Source organism: Hyperoodon ampullatus (genome assembly GCF_949752795.1).
Source record: "Hyperoodon ampullatus genome assembly, chromosome: 4".
NCBI classification, from domain to species: domain Eukaryota; kingdom Metazoa; phylum Chordata; class Mammalia; order Artiodactyla; family Ziphiidae; genus Hyperoodon; species Hyperoodon ampullatus.
In genome coordinates, this window is record NC_136917.1 from 41,629,160 (window position 1) to 41,655,757 (window position 26,598).

Consider the following 26,598-nt stretch of genomic DNA (forward strand, 5'->3'; position numbering starts at 1 on the left):
TTGGGGCTGGCCAGCTTCCCCAGCTTTGGCTTTCTATGATCCTGAACTGCTATTTCCTGCTCACAGATCAAACAGATGGGCAGCATGAGAGTCGTGGCTGAGTTCAGCACTAGCAGATGCCTCTATAAATTGCAAAAATGAGGTCAGGGCTTCCCTGGTGGTGCAGTGGTCGAGAGTCCGCCTGCCAATGCAGGGGACACGGGTTCATGCCCCGGTCCAGGAAGATCCCACATGCCGCGGAGTGGCTGGGCCCGTGAGCCATGGTCGCTGAGCCTGCGTGTCCGGAGCCTGTGCTCCGCAACGGGAGAGGCTACAGCAGTGAGAGGCCCACGTACCGGAAAAAAAAAAAAAAAGAAAAAAAAATGAGGTCAGAAGTAGCTCTGGGGCATATGTTACCAAGAGTAAATCTCACCAACTAGTGCAAGTAGCTAAAAAAAAGCAAAAGCCCTCATAACTTTTCTTCCTCTTTATACATCATGTGACCCTTTTTCGTCTTAACTTTCCAGATTCCATGATTCAGTTTCCTTCACACACTCCTCAAATTTGTGTTATGAAAAATGTTAGACATACAAAATATTTGAAAGAACAATGAACATCCTTATACTCTTGATGTAGAGTCCCAATGAACATTTTGCCATATCTGCTTTGACTCTCTCTGATTTACTGAATCATCTGAAAGTAAGTTGAAGCCATTGCATCATTCAGCCTTAAATACTTCAGCATGCAATTCCTGAAAACAAGGACATCCTCCTATGTAACCTCAATATTATGATCACCTATATTAAAAAGTTCCTGATATAATATAACATACTAACATTTCCTGGTTGCTCTTAAGCTGTTTCTTTTATAGCCTTTTTTGGGGGATCTAGGATCCAACCATGATGAGTGTTCTAAAGTGTGAAGACGAAGCAATTTCTCTACCAAAAAGTATTCCAGTGATTCCTTCCTTTGGGAACCGCTGTGTGCTCCTGCTTCAGTACAGGGTCCTCCCTGGGAGGAGCTAATGAGTGACAATTGCTACACTTACCAAGTGCCATTTACTATTACTTTTGCTTAGGACAACCCCTAACGTATTACGATTCTGAGAGTAGTAGTTGTTAGATGATTAGTAAGAGCTAAAATTGCTCTCTGTCAACAGAGCAAGTAAAAATGAAGAGATTTTTGAAGTCAGGATGCAAAAATACTGTATTGTAAGGAACGCACATAAAAATTCAAGGGATGAGTATTTTATTTTTGTATTGCTTTCAGTCTTAAAATTTTCCTTTTCTATCTTACTTAATTTAAAACTGATGAACTATTAGGGATTTCCATGAAATACCACAAAACTTCATGTTCCCAACTCACTCACTCTAGGGGGCTAACTGGGCATTTGACTTCTCTTGGTTAACAGATAACCATAAAGATTCAGGATACATATTTAAAAAAACAGGGTCGGTGTGATCCTACGCGTGTCAGATTCCTGTAGAACAGCATTAGACTCTACCTTTAGCCTCTGTTTCTGGATGAATGACTACATACCAGTTTTAGCTGATTTCCTAAGGGGAATGATCAAACCATTTTCAAAACAGTATTTTCTTAAATAACATTCTGAGTCTTGAGGCAACAAAGACAATAACACTAACACTTTTTTTTTTTCTTGTCTTTGTCAAGTGAGCGTGGAGAAATGAGCTGGAAAACTAGAGGTGGGGCCCCCCACAGGAATCCCCACCCTGGCTTTCCCGCAGGAAGGGGGTGGCGGGGGACAGGGCCTGACCAGAGAGCCCAGCGGTCTAAACATTCCCTTATATGGATGCACATAGATGTCAGTGTGTTTCCTGCGTACTGATGTTAAGCCCCAAGGATACAGGGCGTGTGGAACAGCCATGAAATGAGGCTTCCCACATCCACCACGACCCTCCTTTGCACAGAAAGTACGAGCTGCAGTTTCCAGCCCCTCAGTGGGGACTCCAGGTGCAGTGGAAAGTTCACCTGAGGCATGCTCCATCTGGTCCTGCTCCGTGGGCCCCTCACTTCCAGGAGCTCTCTGTAGCCCTGGCTGAATAAATCAGTAATTTAATTTCATCTGGTTCCATGTGTGTGTGTGTGTGTGTGTGTGTGTGTGTGTCCGTGTGTGTGTGCGGTCTTTCCCCACCGATCTGTGCCTCACTTGAATAACGCTATATATTACTTACTATGTCTCACCTCCACCCCCCGAATTGTCAAGGGGAAAATGAATTATTATTCTGGATCCGAATCATGTCTGGTCAACTAGGAAAGATCTACAGCCAAGAAACTGACCTTGAAAGTAGCTTTTCCTTCCCTCAAATGCATGTCAATGTCATCCAAGGTTGGCATTTTCCAAAGGGTGGGAAATGCGGGTACAGTGCAATGGAATTTCATAACAGTGAGTCGCAGCGAGAACGTTTTTTCCTTTTCAGTTTCCTATTAATCTTTCTCACAAGTTTAATGAGAAAGTCTCCACTTGGAACCAGCATGTCTTACTACTTCAGTAACATTTGCTGATCTCTGTTTTTAACAGAGAGAGAGAGAGTGCAGGCCTCAAGCTCAGGGCCTAGGCACACAGCAACTGGAATTATACCATCGTGTTTTGTTTTGTTTTTTTTTTGTTTTTTTTTTTTTTGCTGTATGTGGGCCTCTCACTGTTGTGGCCTCTCCCGTTGTGGAGCACAGGCTCCGGACGCACAGGCTCAGCGGCCATGGCTCACGGGCCCAGCCGCTCCGCGGCATGTGGTATCTTCCCGGACTGGGGCACGAACCCGTGTCCCCTGCATCGGCAGGCGGACTCTCAACCACTGCGCCACCAGGGAAGCCCTCGTGTTTTGTTTTGATGGAATTTATTATTCTGGTTGCTTTGTAATGACAGCAAGAGAATATTGTGTTTTAAATGGAAGTGATATGAAGTTTCCTTTTAAAATAAGTTTAAGGTAAAAAGTTACTTTAAATACAAATAGGACCAGTGGTCTGCAGATATGGCAAGAACTGTGACAACACATCAACGACTGAGCTTTGGCAATACTAGTTAAGAAGACGCCTTCTAGAACAGGGGCTCTCCACCCCGGCTGCACATTACAATCAAGTGTGGAGCTTTTAGGCATTTCAGCCAGGGACCCACTGGCGAAAATTTTGTTTTCCTTGGAGTGGGATGGGGCTCAGACATCAGGATATTTTAGGAGTTTGAGTGATTTTAATGAGACCATTACACTACCTCCTGGGTGTTTGAAGATCTGTAACACTTAGTAGAGCAAACTGTACCAAACGACCCCCGAACCCTCAGCTTCTAGGCATTCTATCCACTGGGGTCTCGTCACAGAAAAGTCACCAATACAGAAGTGAGTAACTAAGGCTCTGATTTTGTGGCAACTACCGGCAAGGTTAATGACATCAGCATAGCATATTCCAAGGACAGAGGTGGCTTTGGACGAAGGTGACTGACCGCCCCTGTCGCCTACTGAATGGCGGTATCTTGAAGATTTTAGAGGACCAACAGGCATGTCTCTGCTCATCATCTAGGACGGAGATGACATGTTCCTGTCCCCATTCACTGAGACTATAATTAATGAGCTCTGTATTTGGGGCTGAGGATGCAAAAAGGACCCTCACCTGGGAAATCTTTCCTATCAGCCCCACCCCTCCTCTGTGCTCCACAGATCAGCGCTTGTTTGATGCCACTTTTCACTCAGTTGTTCTGAAATAGGCTGGTCACTCTCCAAACTTTTTTGACCACACACTTTCATTAGTAAAATCTCAGCAAACACCTCAACTAGCACGTATTTATTTGATCAACTCTAGACAGCTGTCACTGTCGAGCGCTGTGTTAATAAACAGGAGGGCTGAATTTTTTTTATTTCCTGTTTTTTTAGTAAGTAAATAGTTAAAGACCCTGAGATCATCCTGCCCACCCCCCGGAGGGCTAGCCCTCCATATTGAAAGACAGAGGGTGTAGACGGTGAACAGTGTCATCCGGGAAGTGACGGTGTCCAGTGATCGGTGAGCCCCGGAGTCCCACACACTGCCTGGCCTGTTGGGGGGTCTCAGTCATGTCTGAAGAACCTAAGACTCTTACCGACAGACCTTTTTTTTTTTTTTTTTTTGCAGTACGCGGGCCTCTCACTGTTGTGGCCTCTCCCGTTGCGGAGCACAGGCTCCGGACACGCAGGCCCAGCGGCCATGGCTCACAGGCCCAGCCACTCCACGTGGCATGTGGGATCTTCCCGGACCGGGGCACAAACCCATGGCCCCTGCATCGGCAGGCGGACTCTCAACCACTGCGCCACCAGGGAAGCCCCCGACAGACCGTTTTTGCCAGGAATCTGATGAACCTAACAGGTGTGTTTCCCAGATTATGACAGGTCTGAAAGGATGTAAATATATTTAAAAACTGTAAAGCCACAGAAAGGAAAGGTATTACTGGGAGTCAAGATGCCTCCTTCCCACAAATCCTGGCTCGTTTCCAGTTGAGAAAAACACTGGGTTCTGGGTTTGGGCTGGAGGAACCACTCACACAGTCAGGCTGAGGAGAGCCACTTGATGGTGCCTGGGTACGGGGACAGAATTCGTGTGCTGCGTAACTGGGGGCATCTTTTCTCAGGGTGAGGAGCAAAATAACCCTGGGTCAAGTAGAGGTGGAATATGGAGTGACAGTCTGAGGTGGGTGGTAGAGGGTGGGCTTTTGCTTTAAGTTGCCATGCATCAGGGAGCGTGAACATTTGTTAAGCGTGGGAGTATTTCCTCTTAAGGGAAAAAAAAAAAAGCAATAAAGGCTTACTGCACTAAATTCAAACAATAATTTAGAGTGCAGAGTAAAAGTAGAAGATTCCTAACCCCTGTCCGTCCCTGCCTCCCTCAGACCCCACAGAGGTAATCACTCTTCTCAGCTTGGTGACTGTTATTTTTCCAACTAAACAAAGTAAAACACACACACACACACACACACACACACACATATACGTACGTATACGTGGAAAATTAATATGTTGGAACGTCAACACACTGGAATGTGAACAGCGGTTATCTTGGTGCGGCACTGTGCTTTGTTTTCTTCTTTCTGCACCTTTCTGTTTTCTAGCAATGAATTTATTTCAGTGATGCAATAAGAAAAGCAAAATGAAAGAAAAGGGACTATAAAGTGGAAGCAGGAGATAGAGGGGTCAGACATGGAGCTGGAACTAAAACAAAAATAGAAACAAAAGCCAACAGAGCAATCTGCAAAGCTCAGGAGAGCAGCTCTCTGGCCCTGAGTATGTGAACCGTGAGGATCTTGGGTTCTTGTCTCAACTCCTGCACTAGCTGAGTAGCTGTAGCTCTGAGAAGGTTATCTCCCTCTCCGGGACTCAGTTTCCTATCTGCTAAATGTGGAACTGGGATTGTACCAGATCAGTGGTACTCAGCGGGGGAGGTTTTGTCCTCCAAAGGAATATTCGGCAATATCTGGACACATTTTTGGTTATCATAACTGGGGAGGTCCTACTGGTATCTATGGGGCAGAGCCCAGAGATGCTGCTCGGCACCTTGCCACGCACAGGACATGCCCCACCACGACGGAGTATCTGGCCTCAAACGTCAGTGGTGCTGATGTAGAGACACCTGCCCTGGATGGCCTCTGACAGCTCTCCCAAATCTGACCATTCAGTTCTGTGAGTTTGGGCCTGAACTGTCCTCACGTCCTGTAAAGATAAGTAATTCTCTCACGACCGACCACTATAAACATGGCTCAGTCTGCTATAGGGAGGAGAAAATAAATAAACAACAGGCCCAAAGGCAGGGAACACTCTCAAAGTCCTGAGTGGGAGGCTCTGCAGACGGAACGGCTGTCTCCGCAGGGACTCAGGCCCTCTCTCGCTCCCATGAAAGAATAGGGCCCTCTCCTGGTGTGCGTTGGCATAACAAACAATGGGCTGGTGGCTCGAAAACCACACAAAATTTGAACAGAAACTTGGTGATTGTGGAATAGTTCCCTTATGACTTCTCAGGGTAAAAGATACTAGAGGAAATTCTAGTCATTAGGAATGGAATTTCCTTTAAAAACACAACAGCCTTATAAATAGATACCTAACAAATATGGTCCATTTCAGATTCGATTCAACAAGTATCTATTAAAAGCCTGCCATGACCAGCCCTTTGTGGACACTTGATAAATGACAGACACAGCACTACCACTGCGCACAGTGAGGAGAAAGAGGGCTTTTCAATCAGTCATGTGAAGACAACTTGGAAAGAAATGAAATTGAATTTCTACCTCTCACTCAACACAAACATCAATTCCAGGTGAATAATAGACTTAAAGGTCTGTTACAACTGGAAAGGCTGAACTCTAAAACTCTTAGAAGATAACATATCTTCATGACTTAAGAGTAGGGGACACTTGTTTGAACAAGTCACAAGAGCATCAATCATACAGGAAAAAGAAAAGGTAAATACAATAAACCTTAAGAACTTCTGCTCATCAGAAGACATGCCACAGAAATATATTTATAATACATGTATCTATAATATATAAATCATGTCTACCAATCAATAAGGAAAAGATAACTCAGTAATAAATAGGCAAAAATACTGAACAACATTTCACAAGAGAGGCTGTCCAAATGGGAATGCCATAGGGAAAGAGACTCAGCATCATTAGTCATCAGGGAAATCAAAACCAGACTGAGATATCACAACATATCCACCAGAACGGCTATGACTGAAAAGACAGACAAATCTAACCGGTCATGAGGATGTGAAGAAAAAACACTCTCATGCATTGCTGAACGGGAGTAGATACTGATACAACCACCTCGCATAGCTGTTTGGTAGTATCTACCGAAGCTAAACATATGTCTACACATTGATCCAACCATTCCACTACTAGGTATTTACCCAATAAAAATGAGAGCATACATCCACCAAAAGAAATGTATAAGAACATTCATAGTATCTTTATTCATAATGGTATCAAGCTGTAAACAATCCAAACATACATCCACAGTAAAACGGATGATTCAACTAGTCTATGTAGTGAGAATACTGCATATTCCATACGCAGTTGACCCTTGAACACGTGGGTTTGAACTGTGTGGGTCCACTTATTCATGGATATTTTTCAATAGTAAATACTGCAGTACCACAAGACCTGTGGCTGGTTGAATCTGCAGATATGGAGGGCCAACTGTAAAGTTACACACAGATTTTCGGCTATGCAGAGGGTAGGCACCTCTAACCCCCATGTTGTTCAAAGGTCAACCGTATTACTGTATGCTTGTTAGACCTTCATTAAAAACACCAAGCAAACAAACAACCCATCCCATAGGTATATACATGTTTTTCTGTACTGATATTGCACCCTGAATTTTTTATAAACACCAAACTTAAAGAAAATATATCTTTGTCCAGACAATCAATCTTTTCAATTTATATTCTCTCCACCTACAAATCAATGATATATTAATAATCTGTTAAAAAAAAAAAAGGCAAGCCACAGAGTAAGAGAAGGTATTTGTAGCATATATACTGATATGGAACCCACAACAGGACAGAACCCTGCAAACATTAGAAAAAGACAACACGAGTGGGCAAAAGGCTTCTTACTTTGTACTTTTCAGAGTCCTTCCAGTTTTTCTGAAACTATGATATACTACTCATATTTTTTAAATTAATTTTTAGTTCAATGATAATCATGAATTTATTTCCCTTGTAAAAAATTCGACATTCCAGATAAGGTAAAAGTCCCTGTTGACCTCTAATCCTAGCTCCCTCCCTGATACCTAGAGAAAAATGACTGAATTATTTGGGATGATTTTCCTAGATTTTTTTTTCCAGTGCAAGGTTATTTTGTGAGCTTTATTTTGTTTATCTTACTTTATGGCATCATAATGTGTGACTTGTGTTGGAACTCACTTTTTTTCCACTCAGTATTATGTCTCTCACCATTTTCCATGTTGTATGTGCAAAGCCACTTTCATATTTTATTCTTTTTGACTGTTACACAGTCCTCCAGAGCATAGATGTTCCAGCTTAAATTGCCCTTCCTCTACAGACATATATTAAGAGTACCTCCTTCTTTCCTCCCTCCCCTCTTCCTATCGTTTTTTTGTTATTAGTCCTCCTATTTAATGAGAACAATCAACATGTCATTTGAATATTTAATTCCAGCTTCATAAGTTAAAAAGCTCCTGCCTCATTCTGATCTTGGGAAGCACTGTCTTAGCTTGGGGATTTCCCCAGATGTCTAAGTAGAAAGCAGAGCGCACAGCTTTGGGGAGCCCTCATTCTCTCTATGTCCCCTCCCCACCCCCATCCCCCCAAGGACTGGGATCAGTACCAGAAACCTTCGCTTTTGTTCTTTCACCTCTGCTGCTGATGTGCTGTGTGATCTCAGGCAAGTTGCACCCTCTCTGGTTCTCCACTTCCTCACTTATGCATAGAGGGGGTTGGGACATATATACTGTTGGAGTCTCTCTCAGCTCTGAAGGTCTTTGATGTGAGTGTCGTGTTGTCCTCCGTGGTATATGCAACTGACCACCCAGGCAGGGATGCCTGAGACAGAATTTTCCTTTCCTTGTAGCCTCATCCACAGTCTGCCTCTTGGGGTCTATACAGGGGAAGCTAACTGATGCTCCTCATGAAAGGCGGCGCTGACGAGAAACACTAGGAACTGAGGCCTCAGGGACCCGCCCTCCCCCTCCACGTCTCCTGGTGCTGCTCTTCCTGTGGCCTTGAGCAGTTTCGCCTATCTTCCCCCGCCGCCCCACCCCCACCCCCACCCCCACCCCCACCCCGTACGCCGGCCTCTCACTGCTGTGGCCTCTCCCATTGCGGAGCACAGGCTCCGGACGCGCAGGCTCAGCAGCCATGGCTCACGGGCCCAGCCGCTCCGTGGCACGCGGGATCCTCCCGGACCGGGGCACGAACCCGTGTCCCCTGCATCGGCAGGTGGACTCTCAACCACTGCGCCACCAGGGAAGCCCTCGCCTATGTATCTTATCCCTGTGACTTCTGACGGCTACATTGCCATAGCAACCAGGCCCACTGAACCATGTTAAAAACCTGTTAGCGCGAAGAGGAACACTTAGCTGTCTCGAGAGTCCATCTAAAGGGGTACAGAGAGGCTATTACTCCCCACAGAAGAGCAAATCAGGCTGTGTTTCAGAGACCTTCAGGTGGGACGGGTCAGAAAGAGCAGCTGGTCCACATCCCTGGCTGCAGAGTTCACTCGGTTCGAGGCAGGAATCCTCTTGGGCTCTTATTCTAAGATCTTGCTCTTACTGCTTCCTTCCCACCTCTCTCTACCTTTGTTCCACCTCCTTCCAAATTCCTTCCCTTCTCCCTGTGCCTCCTGCCTCCAAGACGACCCCTGGACTCAACAGCTACAAATAGCCTTGCCCTTCACTCACCTTCCAGCTGCTGCTTCTCCCAACAGGTAAACGGCCTTTAAGAAAGTAAATCAGACCCCCCACCACCACTCTCCATCTCACAGCATCCTAAGGTTTCCCGCGGGGCCCACGCGGCCCAGGACTGAGGCCACCCACCTCTCTCACCTCAGCCCCCACCTGGGCGACATTACCTCTTCACTCCAGCTCACTCCAGGGTTCTCTCCATTTCTGAAAGACCTCAAGCTCCATCCTCTCCAAAAACAACGCAGCCTTCCTGGCACCCGTGACTCTCTATCTGTCCTGTTTCTCTGTTTATTCTTTCACAGCACGTACCATCTGCATTCACATCTCTGATTGTTTACTGCTTCAGTCGCCTCCCTCTCCAGAATAAAAATGGTAATAATTTGTCTCTCTTATTCATGGCCATTTACGCACCACTTAGGACTGCACCTGGCAACGAGCAGGCTCTCAATACCCTTTGGTGAATGTGTGTGCGAACAGAGGAAGGCAGGAATGGATGCTGAAAGATGCTCCTGCTGCGTCCTGAGGATCACGCAACACCCCTCTGCATTACCTTAAACTGCGCCGGCTGTACCAGTCACCCTGCGCCTGGAGGGCTGGGCCCACCTGTGGACGCCTCACGGGACCAGAGCAAAGTGGAGAGTGCTGGGAGTGTGTGGAGAACGCAGCCTCTGTGAATAAGCCATGAGGGCTGGCCCGGTGGAAGAGAGTGCGCTGGTTCTGTGTGGTCCCGAGAGGTGGAAGCACAGGGACTCGTGCTTTTGCCCATTACAATAACTCCGACCAATTATCTGGTTCTTACTGTACTCACTTTACATGCCTCATCTCCTTTCAGCCTTTAAACTGCGCTGCAGGGTAGAATCACTGTCTTCCACAACAAAAGGAGACAACACTACATGCCCTTCCCTTAGCCTGAAACAGCTGTCTCTAGTTCTCCACCAGGCCAATTCCTGGTCATTTTCCAGGTCATCTCCTCAGAGAAGTCCTCCCTTACCCTCAAGACCACACCAGGTTTTAGGTTCCCATCGGACCAGACCTGGCACTCATCCCTCGCAGCACTTGCTGTGACAGTAAACACATTGTTTCTGTGTAAACACTTGTTCAGTGCAGGTCTGCCCTCCACCATCCAGGACACGAGGTGGGGCCTGGCTACCGCTGCATCCCCCAGTGCAGTGCCCAGACTGTGGCAGCCAGGAGTTAACCATACGTCTAGGGAGTGAATGGAAAACCCAGGCTCTGATGGACTGCTGAGGCCCTGCCGCTAGCGGAAGGGGTCTGGGATGGAACCCAGGCCTGTCTGACTCCAGGGCCTGCTTCCCCCCAGTGTCCGAATGGTCGGAGTGGTCTGAATGGAATGGAGAGAAGTGTGTGCCCGCCCTGGAAGAGCACAGACTAAGCTGCAGGGCTTCCGGGCGGGGTGCGCTAGAGGGGCCTCGGGCATCTGTTGAGGTTGGGGGAGGGTCCCTTCCATCCTGGAGACATGCCAGTCCCTTGGGGTTCAGGACTCACCAGAGCTTGCTCGATAAGCAGGCAGAACAGGATGGCGTTTCCCACCTCCCTCAGACTCTGGAACACGTCGGTTTTGAGCTCTGCGTACTCGATGATGTCCTTCAGCTGGTGGTGGAAGAACTCCAGGATCCCTGGGACATGCAGGGGGATGGTCAGCTGGAGGTTCGTGCTAATCACTATCTGCTGGATCTCATGTAATACTCATAACGATACCGTGGACTAGGCACAATTACCCCAAATGAGGCTCAGAGAGGGTAAGTGGCACGTCCATACTCACACAGCTAAGTGGCGCAGCTAGGAACGAAAACTAGAACCTTCGGCCCCAGCCCGTTCCTGCTCTGATTCATACTGACCAGGTGCCGGACATCTTGGTATTCAGAAAAAACCCCTGGTGCCAAACTCATAGTCTCCACCTTTCCCCACCCCTCAGGCCCTAAATTCAGTCCATGTGCCTTCTCTATTAGGAAAGGAAAGACTTATTTCTCTGCCCAGAGGTTGAGTGGCAAAAACTCCTATTTCCTGACTTACCTTAGAAATGTCACTTTATGCCACACCTGGGGCACCGGCCTCTTTCAAACAGACACATGGAGGAAGGAATGTAGACGTGCTGAGCTAAGGAAGACCTTTACAGCTATACCTCGCTATTCATGATTTAACTGTTCTCTCATTTGTGGACCTCTTCCAGCTTCCGGGCAGTGCTGTGAAGCAGGCCCAGTGGGCAAAATTTACTTTCACTGATGGAAGATGATATACTACTCAGGGGGATTAAAAATGGTCCCAAGGGGCTTCCCTGGTGGCGCAGTGGTTGAGAGTCCGCCTGCCGATGCAGGGGACACGGGTTTGTGCCCCGGTCTGGGAAGATCCCACATGCCGCGGAGCGGCTGGGCCCGTGAGCCATGGCCGCTGAGCCTGCGCATCCGGAGCCTGTGCCCCGCAGCGGGAGAGGCCGCAACAGTGAGAGGCCTGTGTACCGCAAAAAAAAAAAAAAAAAAAGGTCCAAGGTGATTTAGTGGCAGAGGTAGGGTGCAAACCCAGTGCTCTGACAGCTTGCTGCCATGTTAGAGAAGCAAATACTTCAAGGTAGATGGCCAGACTCTCCTTCCACAGTGGGATGGGTCTGGACTATTTTCCTATCACCACACCCCGCCCCTGGTTCCCCTGGTCACCAACCTGGGGAGCCGTACTCATGCCGGGGCAGGCGGCATATCTTGGGCATGACCTCGATCAGTGTTTTCACATATTGGAGAATGGTCCCTTGGAGCTGACAAAAGAAGAGTACAAGATGAGTGAAATAATCCACCGCTGCTGCATGTGGGTATCCTGGGGCTGAACGCTGGGCTACTGGGGCATATGGAGGTTCTGTTGAGACCCGTGGGTAAGTGCTATGGACTGAATATTTGTATTCCCCCCAAATTCATATGTTGAAACCCTAATCCCCAGTGTGATGGTATTTGGAGATGGGGCCTTTGGGAAGTAATTAGGTCATGAGGGTGGAGCCCCCATGATGGGATTAATGCCCTTATAAGAAGAGAGGGGAGAGAGAGACATCTCTCTCGCTCTGCCATGTGAGGACACAGGAGAAGGCAGCTGGCTGTGAAGTAGGAGGATGGTCCTCACATGTTGCCACTGTGATCTTGGACTTCCAGCCTCCAGAACTGTGGACAATAAACATTTGTCGATGAAGCCAGATGGTATATTTGTCACAGCAGCCCGAGCTGCCTAAGACAATAGGGCACTGCTCCCTGAGAGGAGAGGCAGCCTCTCTCCCAAAGGTGGAGGGCAGCCTCCTTGCCCTTTGTAAGGAAACATAGGCCTTTGTAAGACAGAAAAGGGAATGCTCTCAGTGTTACCTTAGGCTTATAGACTTCAAGGAGGGCAATTTCTAGGCATGGGGTCCCTCCTGGGGTTGGAGTACTTACATGAGATCCAAACTAAGATCTAAAATGAAATGGGGCCAGGGAGCTATGAAGGCTGAGACAATATCTAATTAAAGCATGGAAAATTCATGGCACATTCATCCCTCCTGTGTCCCAGGCAGACATCTTTAATCAATTACCACATCTTCCTTCTTAAATTTAACTTCACAACCTGGAACAACCCCTGGTTATACACAGCTACTACCAGAGGACTGGAGTTAAGAGGTGAATCCTGTTTTCTATTCCTGACATGGATATGCATTAATCTATTTCTCTTTTGTCATCTCAAAATTTTAAGAAAATTTGTTGAAATGTTTCAGCCTTGCTGCAGCAGTGTCCTGGGGAATTAAATGAAGGTTCAGATGGCCATAATTGGGGTGGACACAGAATGGTGGCAAAGGTCTATGGAACTCCCTCGAGGCCAGTGGAGTATTGGTAGCACCAGTCATCAAGAAATTCCAAGGGGGGCTTCCCTGGTGGCGCAGTGGTTGAGAGTAGGCCTGCCGATGCAGGGAACATGGGTTCATGCCCTGGTCTGGGAAGATCCCACATGCCGCGGAGTGGCTGGGCCCGTGAGCCATGGCCGCTGAGCCTGCGCATCCAGAGCCTGTGCTCCGCAGCGGGAGAGACCACAGCGGTGAGAGGTCCGCGTACCGCAAAAAAAAAAAAAAAAAAAAAAAAAAGAGAAAGTCCAAGGGGGAGAAGCGTGGTGATTTATTAGAGATGTCTGCCATGGGCATGGGAGGGAAAATGGCAGCACATGTGTCATGGATTTGTCAAGCTCAAATTAGATAATGCAGCACAGGAGATGGGTATGAGCAGTCATTAGTAGGCCTTAAAGTCAAAATCAAGATTGCTGAGTTCAGTTAGTAAGTACTAGGAGTGAGCTCAGCGTCAGAAAAGGAGAGGCAAAGCCACAGGTCAGAAGATGCACTGAAATGTTACAGAGTGATAGGTAAGAGGAATCAGGGGATAAGGGCAAAGGATTCCCTGGGTGATTCCTATAGACAGAGCTGAAGAGCCTGTGACTTGATTTTCCAGGCCAGGTAAAAAGTGAAAGCAAGCCTCATTCCTCTCAACCCTACTGGCCCGTCCCAGGCCCCCTTCCTTACCAAGCTCTTGACAATCTTCAGCAGTTCCTCCATGACCACAGCGATGCCCTGGTAACCCAGGAGTCTGCAGATGGTCTTGAAATGAGGGGGTCCCACGAAGTTCCTATAGGAGCTGTAGATGTGGCTGTAGGCAATGTTGAGAGGCTAGAAAACAGAGGATGTGGCCAAGTCAGTGGCGGAGAACTGAATGGACATTCTGTGAGTCCTGGCAGGAGGTGTTTCAATCACAGAAAGGATAGAAACTTGATATCCTTGTTCTCTCACTGGGGACCCCTATGAATACATTTTGCAAGCTGCTCATAGAGAATGGTAGTCAGTGACCACAGGATCGAATGAAGGTCATCAGATGGGGCAGCAGTTCCCTAACAGAAGAGGAGAAAGGGCCTCCAGGTAAATATGTTTTTAATAGGACTCATGCTACCCACAACTGTCCACACACAAACCAGGACTTTCACAACTGAGCTATGGGATGAGGGTAAAACAAATGATTTCCTTTCTCTAGGGGCATTTTCAGTACTAGGAACTGGCTGGAAAGACCATGTGAGAACTCAACAGCTGATTCAACATTGCCTTCTTTCTACTCTGAGGCACCTCCATCTATCACAGGGAGGTGTCTTGGGGACCAAGAGGCCTGGGAGGCAGGAGACCCCTGCTGGGTGCATGGGAAAATCACGTTGGCTTTTTGAGCCTCAGTTTCTTCATCTGTGAAATAAGGGGGTTGGATTACAACAGTGGTTCTGTAGCTTTTTGATTAGCAATTAAAAAAAAAAGATTTCACTGAAACAAGTACATGAAACAGACAGAAGCAGAGCTGCTCTGATTGGGTGCTGGTTGGGGGCCACCTTCATTGTCCTCTGGACCCCATGAGACGCTGTTGCTAAATTAGTGGAATCTCTTTAAGATCTTTCTGTCTGAGAATACAGGGCCAAAATAAAGGGCTCTGAATTGGTCTCACCTAGCTGGTGATACACTAAGGTTATCACTGACTTTGTTTTGAAATGCTGCCACTTATGGAGCACCTCATGCCAGGCTTCATGATGCCCTCCAAGCGCATTTTCATTTAATCCACACAACCAATGTATGTGATCCGTGATCCATACAATTCTTGGCCCTATTTCACAGATGAGGGAACTGAGGCTCAGGGTGGTAGGTAGCTTGCACAAGGTCACACAGTTCATAGGTAACTGAGCCCTGATCTGAACCCAGGTGGGTGTGATTCCAAAGGCCATGTTCTTAACCTCTACCTACAATGTTGAACTTTGGAAGCTGAATTATTATGTAAACCATAACCTTTTTTTTTAAGAAAAAACTTCACTTCTAACCTTAGTTCTGAGTATAGTTTTCCTATTGGGAATTGTAAAAATCTTGCACACAGAACATGAAAATATGGAAAGACCACATCTGATATTTTATTAGCTGAAATTCTCTATGAGCTGGCTAATTAGAAATCCTACATGAATTAAATAGGAACTGTAATGATGCTTTTGGAGTTCTGCAAGATTCTCAACTTTGGAGCCATCAAGGGAAGATTTAATTATGTTCAGTCTAGGTTTTGCATTAAGTACATTTTACTATACACGAATTATTCTAAACTTTACAAAACAAGCATCACAATTATAGTACACTTGAATAATGAGGATACACAAGGAACACAGTTAGAGTGCCCACTAATAACAAGAATTCGTGAGGAATGAGAACACCCACTCATCCAGCACGCTGAACAATAGTTCTCTTGGTAAGCTAATGCCTATATATGGGGAGGCTTGGAATGTGAGAAAGCAGCGTTCTGCACTCAACACTGGTGTGCTGTCACAGCAAAACTCTGCCTGAGCCTGGGGAGGGTATCTCTTGCAGGTAGTTACTAAAGATTTCTAAATGGTATGGGGCAGCAGTGGTTTATGTAAGGAGGGAAAATATAACTGATTAAAAGCATGATGTTCGCTGAGTTGATGGTCAGCAAATTCTGGAGTATATGAATTGTTGAGTTTGATTTAGTCAACCATGGGGCCAGCCCATGTAATTTTCTGTGTATGGAGCCAACCATTTTACTGTCTCTGTAACAGGCCACCCTGCCAAACAGGGCTGGGACCAGGGAGAGGTGAGTGAGGTGGCGCTAGGGCACACGTGGTACAAGGTGCTCACCCTCCCAAGTGAGTGCATCTTAGTTCTGGCCCTGTAATCAAAGGCCCACTCTCCTGTTTCCTCTCCAAGGATGAGGTGGGTATAAAACAAACACCAGATACACCATGGCTTACCTCTGGTCGGGGAAGGAGAGTGACTAGAAAGGGGCATGAGAGAACTTTCTAGATGATGGAAATGCCCTACATGTTGACGGGGTTCTTGACTACACTCATGTATACATTTTTCAAAATTCATGAAAGTATATGTACACTTAAGATCTGTGCATGTTATTGACTGAATGGTTGTATCCCTCCCAAATTCTTATGTTAAAATCTTAACCCCTATTGTGATGGTATTAGGAGGTGGGACCTTTGGGAGGTAATTAAGTCATGAGGGTGGAGTACTCATCAATGGGATTAGTGCCCTTGTAGGAAGACACATGAGAGAGCTCTACATCTCTCTTTTCTCCATCACGTGGGATACGATGAGAAGAAGGCTGTCTGCAAACCAGGAAGTAGGCTCTCAGCAGACACTGGATCTGCTGGCACCTTGATCCTGGACTTCCCACCCTCTAGAACTGTGAGAGATCATTGCTGTTTAAGCCAGCTAGTTACTGTATTCTTGTTATAGCAGCCTGAACTAGGACAGTGCATTTTATTGCTTATGATTATACATCAATAACAAAAGTAAATTAAAAAGCCCACTGGGCTATATCATAGCCTAATTTACTTCCCAACATTTGCTTTCAAAGATAAAAAAACATGATTTGAGTTTCTTCCCAAAGAGGGCTGCAGCTTAAGCCTGCACAGGCATGTGAGAAGGATGACTGGGCTGTGCTCACAGCCCGAGGGGCCCCTCATGGACTCATCCCCCAAGAGAGCTGCCTCCTCACTCCCCACCCACACCATGTGCTGCAGCCTCTCCTCTGAACCCAGTAAAGCTCTGGGCATGTTCAGTCTTCTTTCAAATATCCTGTGAAAGGAACTTTTTTTTTTTTTTTTTTGGCGGTACACGGGCCTCTCACTGTTGCGGCCTCTCCCATTGCGGAGCACAGGCTCCGGACGCGCAGGCTCCGCGGCCATGGCTCACGGGCCCAGCTGCTCTGCGGCATGTGGGATCTTCCCGGACCGGGGCACGAACCCGTGTCCCCTGAATCGGCAGGCGGACTCTCAACCACTGCGCCACCAGGGAAGCCCTGAAAGGAACTTTTGAGCAGCAGGCAGCTTTCAATGGATATCCCTGGAGGGGACGAAAAGCAATCAGCTACTTTTTTCCCCCTGTATGATTCTCTGACTTATTTTCTTGCTTTGTCCGAGTCCAGAGTTATCTACTGGGGTGGGCACACCTGATTTCAAATTCCAGTTCCATCAATTTACTAGCTAGATGATCTTGAGCAAATTACTTAAACTCTCTTAGCCTTGGTCTTCCCTAAGTAAAGATGATAATACCAACTCCGGTAAGGTTGTTGGAGGTTTAAATGAGATGACATACATACAGCACTTAGCATGGTGCCTGGCACGCTGGAAGCACCCACTGAAATAACAGCCCTTCATATTCCTTCGTTTTGGTAATCTGGTAAGTAAAGACTATGAAAATACAGCTTCCTGGTCAAATTCCCCCCAGCAGCTTTGGCTATAGTCATGATCCTCTGAATGTGGACAGTACATCTGTGGGGTACAATTTCATACAACACGGTGTATCCTACACAGTGATGTGATAGAGGGCAGAGCTGAGACCAGCTGACGGAACATACCCCAAAATGCAGATTTTGCTCAATATTTAGAACTTTATAAAAATAGGAGCTGTCCAACAACAGACTGTGCTGGGTAAGGACGGAGACACATGACATAGGGGTGTTAGAAGGGAGATCTGCCTGGGACAGAGGGTTGGAATGGATGTGTTATTAACTCCCCTCTGAGGTGCAAGCTCCAGTGTGGTCCTCCAGGTGCTCATCTTTCTTAGCGGTCTTCTTAACCCCCACTCCCACCCAAGGAGTTTCTAATATAAGTCTCCCTTAGCACTTCCTGGCAAGCACAAATATAAATATATTTGGGTAGGTGGAAACTGTTCAGCAGCTCTCCCAAGTTCTAGGCAGAGAAGAATTGTGGAATTGTTGTATCACACACAGGGCTTAAGAAAGAATCCCCCTTACAGACCCGCTCAATGCACATAGGAGGCCTCTTGTTGACATTCCTCCATCAGTCTTGGATTCTGGTCTGGACCATTCAGGGCTCAGTTGATGGCCCAAGCTCAGGAAGGACCAGCATGAAATGAGCAGAGTTCAAATCCTCCTTCTAAGTGAGCAAGCTCCCCTTATTCCCCAACTCCCCCCCACCAAAAACACACCACACCCATGCAAGAGGAAACACATACACATGCTGGAAAGTACATGCACACACACCCACGCAGGGCACCCATCTGACCTGCTGGCTCAATAGGAGGCTGGGCCCTATTGAGAAAATGTGGGAATATGGGAGCCGGGGCATTTTCTGAGGTTTGGCAAAGAAAAACAGGAATGTGACATGACTTGAGACATTGGAAACTTGCTACAAATCTCTTATACTGAACCAATCCTGCTAGCTGACTCAGGCTACAATCAATGTCTGCCTTTAGAAACTAATTACGTACGCTGTTTAGGATGTCTCACTTAAAATCAAGCTTGGATAAATCGATCCTGCACAAGATAGATACCTTTATGAGATCTCAAGAAACCATCCTGATTCAGGAATTGGAGCATATTATTAATGTGTGACACAGATGCACATTTTTTTAAAGGCGAAACAGTGTGTGTGTGTGTGTGTGTGTGTGTGTGTGTGTGTGTGTGTGTGTGTGTGTTTGTTTGTTTGTTTTCTGGCTGCGCCGTGAGACGCGTGGGATCTTAGTTCCCTGACCAGGGATGGAACCCGCGCCCCTTGCATTGGGGGAAGCACAGAGTCTTAACCACTGGACACCAGGGAAGTCCTGGTGTGTATGATGAATTCCCCTGAGGTCGAATCAAGGCTCACACTAGGGCAATGTTTAGATACCGATGATGACACTAAACAAAAGACCAAACCCACAATCTCTAAAGACCAAAACATTATTGGGAAGTTATTGGTATAATTCAAGGAATGATTTGTGCCACAATCTATATCACTTGCAAGGCTGTTTTATGATAGACTCTCTACAAGTTAATTACTTACAGATATTTTTTAAGTTTCCACTCATATACTAATTTCAGTTACTAGACCAGTTGCTAAGGGCTTTTTACATTTAATATTACCCCTAACCCTAAGCGACAGAGCTCTTAGGCAAGGGTACTTGGACTCCAAACTCCGGAAGAGGAAACACTTGCTGACTGAATTTCTCCAAAGGTAGTTGATGTTTTCCCTGCTTCTGCTGGCTACCTTCGGGTGGCTGGGTGTTTCCTTTGAGGTCTTTTAATTCCTTGCCTGTTCCTATCACCCTGGAATCCACCAAATTGCGAAGTCCTGCCTCTAGCTCTCTGACAAGTCAACCACAAGGCAAAGAGCCACTGCTGACCACCTATGACTGAAGGTCGACCCAGCAGAACGGCAATGCATCAAGGAGGCTGGCTAGGAGCTTGGGGTCTGGACCGACAGACCTCAGCGTAGAGCCCTGCTCTGCCACAGCCTAGCTTTGTGATACTGGTCAAGTTACTTAATCCCTCTGAGCCTCAGTTTCTCCCTTTGTACAATGGTGATAAGACGGCCTACCTCAAAGAGTTCCCCATGGGTAAAATGAGAAAACACATTTTCTCATGCACTGAAACGTTCTCAGTGGTTATTTCTGAGTCATAGGATTTTGACTGCTGTCTTTGAACTTTCTGATACTCTTTATGTACAACGAGCATGTACATTAAAAAAAAAAAAAAGCTGTTTTAAGGGGAGAAAAAAGGAAGGAAGATTCATGCAGAGTGCAAACCCTGTCCATTACAGCCTCTGGATGAAGCTATGACCAACTCAGGAAATGGCTCTGACCCACGGACATTTTCTTCTTAATGATAATGGCTACTATTCCTAAGCTCAGCACTACAGAGATGGGTTCGTCTCACCGCTACAACATTATCAGGTGGGTAGTATTGATATTTGCCTTTTACAGAAGAGTTAACCAAGGCCTAGGAAAGTCAGAAAATTTGTCCAAGGCCACAGAGTCAGGATTTGAACCTAGCCTGGGGACTTCAGCCCCTGCGTGCCAATCAGCTTTGGGACCAAGGTATGCTCTCTCACTGTCCCTTCACTGCCACCTTCAGGGAGGGAGCAGGGATCCCGCTCTTGGCTGGTTTCCTCTGGCAGTGATTTACTACTGGTGTAAACCAACCAGAGACCACCTGGCCCGACAGCTGAAGAGGCTGCCACTCAGGTGACTGCAGAAGAGTCCTGCCTGAAGGTGAAGACAGTGAGCCTGGCTGGGGTGCGATCTCCTGAGCCAAGTGTCCCCAGATGATCCGTCTCATCCACAAGGGCTCACTGGCTTCTCTGGGTGCTGCTGGGGAATGGTGATGGCCCAAAGGAGCAGGATAAGCCCTGGACTTGGAGGCAGGGACCCGGGTTCCACTCCTGGCTCTGCCAGCCTGAGGAAAGCCATCCCTTCTCTCAGGATCTGCCAACCAAGAGGACTTCTACGCCTTACATCCTCCAAGTATCTCAACTTCTCAAATAAAAAGCTCAGGGTGAAAAATGGCATCCAGGAGCATTAAAAATAAATTCTTGTTTTCAGTGGCAAAGGCTTGAGCTCCATCTCGTCACTCCACAGGCCCCCTAACGCTGGTATTTTTATTCCCCTCAAAATAACCTTTTCAAAAGGCATCTGCAAACTACTGCATTGGCCTTTCTGTGGAGAGGATGCTTTCATGCTCTGCAGGGAGTCGCCATTAGCATGCATTACAGCAGATTCTAGACAGACGCCTGGGAAAACTGAATGCCACGGGAGGGAAGCACAGAGCAAGTGTCTAATTGAGGGACACCGGGCATTCCGAGACCCCACGCCTCACAGAGACCCTTGGCCTGGGGAGGGTCTGTGACTCACTGGGCAACTCTTTATAACTTTTTGATTATCACTGATGTGAATCAAAAGGAGACCTTCATGGGTCCACTTGGATACTTTGGCCAAGAACCAAGTAGAAAAAAGATGACTTTTAAAAATGCCTAATTTGTGTTATATGATTCAGGTCTAAATTCATCGGAGCTAGAGCTGCTGTAACAAATTACTACAAACATGGTGGCTTCAAACATTCGAATCTCACAGTTCTGGAGGCCTGAAATCAAGGTGCTGGCAGGGCCACGCTCCCTCCAAAGGCTCTAGGAGAGAATCCTTCCTTGCATCTTCCAGCTCCTGCAGGTCCCTGGCAGTCCTTGGCTTATGGCAGCATCACTCCAATCTCTGCTTCTGTCTTCACATGGCTTCTACCCTTTGCATCTCTCTGTGTATAAATCTCCCTCTCCTTTCTCTTATAAAGACACCAGTCATTGGATTTAGGGCTCCCCCTAAATCCAGGATGATAACATTTCCAGATCCTTAACTAATTAAATTCACATAGTCCCTACTTCCAACTAAGGTCACATTCTGAGGTTCTGGGTGGACCTGAATTTGGTGAGGGGTAAGGGTGGGGAATGCTCAAACCAACTCAGTACGAGTGTCCTGGCGGTTCAGCAAGCCTCACATGGGTTCAGGCCTGGGCAGGGGGGTAGCACTCATGTTTTCTACCTGACATCCTGATCTAGCCCAAGCGATCAGCTTCACAGATGATGGAACTGAGGCCCAGAGAATAAAAGTGTCTTGACCAGTGGCATACAACTAGGTAATGCCACAGGAGGCAAGAATAAAGAAAGAAGAGGGTGTAGAGGTGGGTAAGGAGGTGGGGTGGGAGGGGATGAGGATGTAATTACTGTTTTACTTGTGGGAAAGGAAGAACGGCAGCTTTGCATTTGCAACCATTGTCCAAAGAAGGTCTAGATGGGGAAAAAAATGATAACTAGCTTATTAGAGACACAATTTAGGAGACTTTGAAGAATTAGTACCACTCTGAGGATCAGTGTGCAGGGGATTGTTTGTCTTTTCTTTTTTGGCCAAAGGAATGAGAGCTCCTCTCACTGGGCAAAAGCCTTTCCAGACTGGTCCCTGAAACATCGTGCGTACAGATGCCTGCTGGTTGCTATGGTGAATGATACTGATCTGAAGAAATGAATAATGTGGGCATTGGGGGCGACAGTGGAATTACTCACACAGTGGTGAGAGAGACATCAAGTAGAGCCCAGAGCAGAGGAGGGAGAAGGCACCATCCTTCAGCTTTGGTCCACTCTGCCTCTGAGGGCTGCGTTCTAACCGGATCCACTGTGAGCACCAGGTAAGGGACACAAATGGCTCTTCTTGGAAATGGAAATGGCTTTTCCTTTCACACTGCTTGGAGGAGGGCCAGGCAATGGTAATACGAACAGCTAAAAATAGGGGGGATTTAAAAACAGAAGCAGTGGAAGAAAAATAAATAATGGGAGACATTTAGTCGTAAAAGCTGTGAATGCTGCAGCTTGACAGAAAGCTCTTCAAAATGTCTGCTGTAGAAAACTCAGTCTGCAAAGACGGCCAGCACAGATGTGAGGCAAACAGGAGAAGAGATTCATGACAAGAATCAGCATTCCTGATCGCTCCTGGTGGAAGGGTTTATGAGGGCTATTGCCTCTGTATCGTAAGTAATGAATTAAGCTCTTTTCATTGTGGTCCCTATTTATAGGGCTGTGTATGAGAAGGAGACCCATGGAGGGAGCGCAGATACTCAGTGTCCTCTGCAAAGGCCCTCGCTGGGGGGATCTGAGCACACCTGCCTTGTCCCTTTCATCCCCCATTTTTCTGGGAGAAAATTTCCAGCCAAACGGAAAGGAACTCCCCTTCCTGAGCAGTTTAGTTCACTGTCATCCATAGAGAAGAAAAACAAGGCCTGAAAAATCGTTCACTGCTGGGCATCTTCCTGCAGCTCACTTCCTCTAGGAGCACGGGCATGAACACCAGTGGTTGGAGGGAAGCAGGGAGGAGAGAAAGCAGCTCGTAATCGCCATCAGTGTGGCTTAATGTCCAATTCAGGTTAAAATCTGATCGACTGTGTTTTACTCCGTCATTGTAATCTGAGATGAAACCTTCTGCATTTCGTGTGAGAGAGGAGGGGCAGAGAACTGAGCTGGAGAGAACTGAGATCTATCCGTGAACATACACAGGTTGACTATGGCTGTCTCTGAATTTTACCTCAGGGGAAATTTGGTAGAGGAGAACAATATCTCTCAAACACATAGAATTAAAAAGAAACTAAAAAGCTTGAAGATGGTGCACTTTTAGCAAAGCGATAGGGCTGGCAATCTGAAGAGGGTTCGTTTCACGTGTCAGGAAAAACAGCAACCCAGTCTTAGTACCAGCACCTCATTTTGCAATAACATTCTACGACTAAACCCGGCAGCCTTGTCTTTGTAAATCCAGTGGTTACGGGGCTTTGGGTCTTGCACTTGTTAGCTGATTGCTCCTCTCAGATTGCTCATCTGTAGAATGGGAATCTAGTTCAGAGGGTGTGATGAATAAAGGATATTTATTCTTATATGTTGAGCTTCTAGTGACCTGTGACATAGCAACTGCTCGCTATTGCTGGTTATTACCATCAATAACAGTCACAGAACCAGCAGTATCAAACAGTAGCAGTTATGCTGGTATTCGGAGCTGATTATCTTGACCTGTGAAACTAATTTTCCGGGTAATTCGGCTTTGAAAAAAGCTAACAAATGGACAAAACATGAGCAGAGGCTTTGGGGAGAAATCAGCTGCCGCTGAATGATGATGCAAATCTCCTCTGGCTACGGGCAACAGCACTTGGAGGCTAAAAACACAGTGGCCAGACTGTTCTAGATGAATGAGCTCACAGCACTTGGGGCAGCAACAGGAGTTCCAGAGGGGAATTTTAGGTGAAACAACTGCCTGACCTGGAGGCCACAGACCCGTGGTGACTAACGTGGGGACTCTGAGGCTGTGCTGATTTTCCCTTTCATTGCCTTTTCTCCCCTTCTTTTTTTAAGGTTTGGGAACAATGTTGTATTTAAAGAATCTGAGCCACAGCAGGATGAGGCTGGGGGATGTGCGTGCATCTCTTTTGGGCCTGATGGCCCCCAGCTTTGGCATGAGACAGCCCTGATTTGAAGTGCGGTTCTGCCATTTCTCGGCTATGCCTAGCTGAGTACTGTCACCTCTTGGCCTCCATCTCTTTGTCTGTAAATCGGGGTCAATATTAGTCCCCATCTCGAATGCTCAATGAATGGTGGCTATGATTATCATAAACAAACACTTAAATGAGGAGATGACACTCTTCACTTTGATTCTGGTTTCAGAATCGAGATGAACATCGAGGTTGGGAACGTTTCTTACACGGGAGCCATCATTTCCTGGTCGTCCTCGGAGCCCTGCCTGGAGGACTATTACCATATTATGTATAGGCCCAATTGGAACAGCATCTTCTCTGGCTATCTTCGCTACAGCTTCCACCACGAGGAGAAGGTGCCTCGAACAATCAGCTCCGTGGTGCTGGAACACCTCACCCCTTCCACTCTCTACTTCCTGTGCATCAGCTGCAAGAAGATCCTCTTCCCCTACAGGCACTACTGCACCATGTTCCACACCCTGGATAAGAGTCCACTGGCTGCTGGAAGTTCCCTGGTGGACCCCCAGATCTCCCTTTGGGTGCTGATGGCCATTCTGCTGGCCTGCTTCACGGCAGTCTTAGCCTTCATCTGCCTCCAGTTCTGGTGTATCCGTTGCCATGAGCCTCGATGGTCTTATAGAGCCGGCCTCATGGAGGAAGCCAATGGCCTGGTGAGATGGCCAGAGGAGGCCCCGGGTCTGGGTCAGGGGGAGGAAGACCTGCAGGGGCTCCCCCTGGTGGAAGTGCCACGCAAGAACTCTGGAGCTGACGCGGAACCAGAAGCCGCAGCCGCAGCGGCCGAATGGGATGCCCCCGACGTGGGTGCCCTGCAGAGGGAGGGCGGTGTTCATCCTGCCGCACTGCCTCATTTTGGGGAGTGAGAGGTGGAGGGGAGGCGGCCCACATCAGGTAGCTTAAAGCCCTCCATGCAGCAGGTCTCCGGTAAAAACGCATCTATAGACTACCCATTCGCCTCCCCTCAAATGTCCGAGCTCTGACACATGGACCACGTGGTTGGATGAATGCCCTTTGACAAAGCTTCTCTAGCTGGAAAACATATAACCCCCTGGTGTGCAAAGGGAGGAACACGGCGTCTCTCAGGAGTGTCCATTTAGGGTAGGGGGGCTCAATTAGGAATTAAAAGCATTATTTCAATATTAAAACAACCATGAATATATTATGGTATAGAAAGTGAAATCTGCATGACTTAAATAAAACACAAAACTTCCAGGAAATTTTTGAGTTGAAGATGGGCTCTTTAGTTATGCTTTCAGTCAGCTGAGGCAAACGTCCAGTCTCCTCTGCTGTTGAGAGGGATTATTTTGGAAAGATGTGAGAAGCCTTGCTCTAGAGTGTTTTCCAACTTTCAGCCAATCGCACACCACTTTGTACCCCATCTTCACCTTTTTTTAAACCACAGGCTATCTTTACGATTATTAACAATACCTTTTCTTTAAATTGACTCATTTTTTAAACTTATTTTAAAACATAGCCTTATGCTACTCCCCAGATGAAAAACCAGCACCCTCCTGCTATAAATAGAAGGGAAGAGACATAATAAATAGAATGAAGACAAAACAATACTAAATTTGACTTGGATACTATTGCCTACTAAGGACTCTGAGCTCAGGGCCTGCTCTCTCATCTCTGATCAAAAGGGAGATTAGCAGTCGTTGGAAAGGTATTAAAGACATATTAGCACCAACATAAGGTTTGCTCCTTGGTATAATCAGCAAGATTTGAAAGAGTATTGCAAAGGGAGTTACTTTGTGAGTGACTGTTAATTTATGCCATGACTGTGAACTGTCTACAGTGCTGTCTGTAAGGGTTCCCTGATTTGAGAGAGTTGCCTTGACCAGACTGGCTGTTCTGGAGAAGACACCTGTACTCTCTCAGCATCATCCTAAGACTTTCTAAGCCCCACATTCAGGCCCATGTGAAGGGCACTCATCTTGGTTGCTCACACTTCCATCCAGGGCTCCCGACCTAGAGAAGCACCTTTTCTAACCATGCTATATTTATCCAGTCACTTCTTCTTCTAAGTCCATCTGTGCTTACTTTGTGAAAATGGGGTCAAAGGTGGCCATTTTTCATCCGTCACACACAAAAAAATCTTGGCTTTTTTGCCGTTGTTGTTGAGCTATTGCACCCTTTCTGTGGCGTTCTCCCACACAAACACGCAGGGTAAGAAATGATCTCCTACATATGTCATGGTGTCGGTAAGACTTTGTGAAGGGTGTTCCCCAGTGCCCACCCCGGGTGTGGAAATGGAGCTAGAGGAGGGTGGAGATGCGTCTGCTTCAACCTCTGCTAAATCCCCAGTATGGAGAACCTGCCCAGCATCTGGCCTGCAGTGGGGGCTTAAGGAATGTCTGTTTAATGAATGGCAAAGGACTGAA

The 26,598-nt window shown here is 46.9% G+C and overlaps 2 protein-coding genes across 6 annotated transcripts in view; one reads left to right on the forward strand and one right to left on the reverse strand.

Annotated features, from left to right (window-relative positions):
- The window catches only part of CYFIP2 (cytoplasmic FMR1 interacting protein 2), a gene marked incomplete at its 5' end in the record, with an annotated part of 114,963 nt that overhangs the window by 25,188 nt on the left and 63,177 nt on the right, over positions 1-26,598 (reverse strand). For all 5 annotated transcript variants that reach the window (XM_079701926.1, XM_079701925.1, XM_079701927.1 and 2 more), the window contains 3 exons: positions 10,881-11,011; positions 12,051-12,141; positions 13,909-14,052. In XM_079701926.1, coding sequence (XP_079558052.1) covers positions 10,881-11,011; positions 12,051-12,141; positions 13,909-14,052 — 366 coding nt within the window. The remainder of the gene's footprint in view (positions 1-10,880; positions 11,012-12,050; positions 12,142-13,908; positions 14,053-26,598) is intronic.
- FNDC9 (fibronectin type III domain containing 9) lies at positions 24,397-25,080 on the forward strand (the record flags this gene model as incomplete). Its single annotated transcript, XM_079702846.1, has 1 exon — positions 24,397-25,080. One exon carries the CDS (start codon positions 24,397-24,399, stop codon positions 25,078-25,080), a length of 684 nt encoding a protein of 227 aa, XP_079558972.1.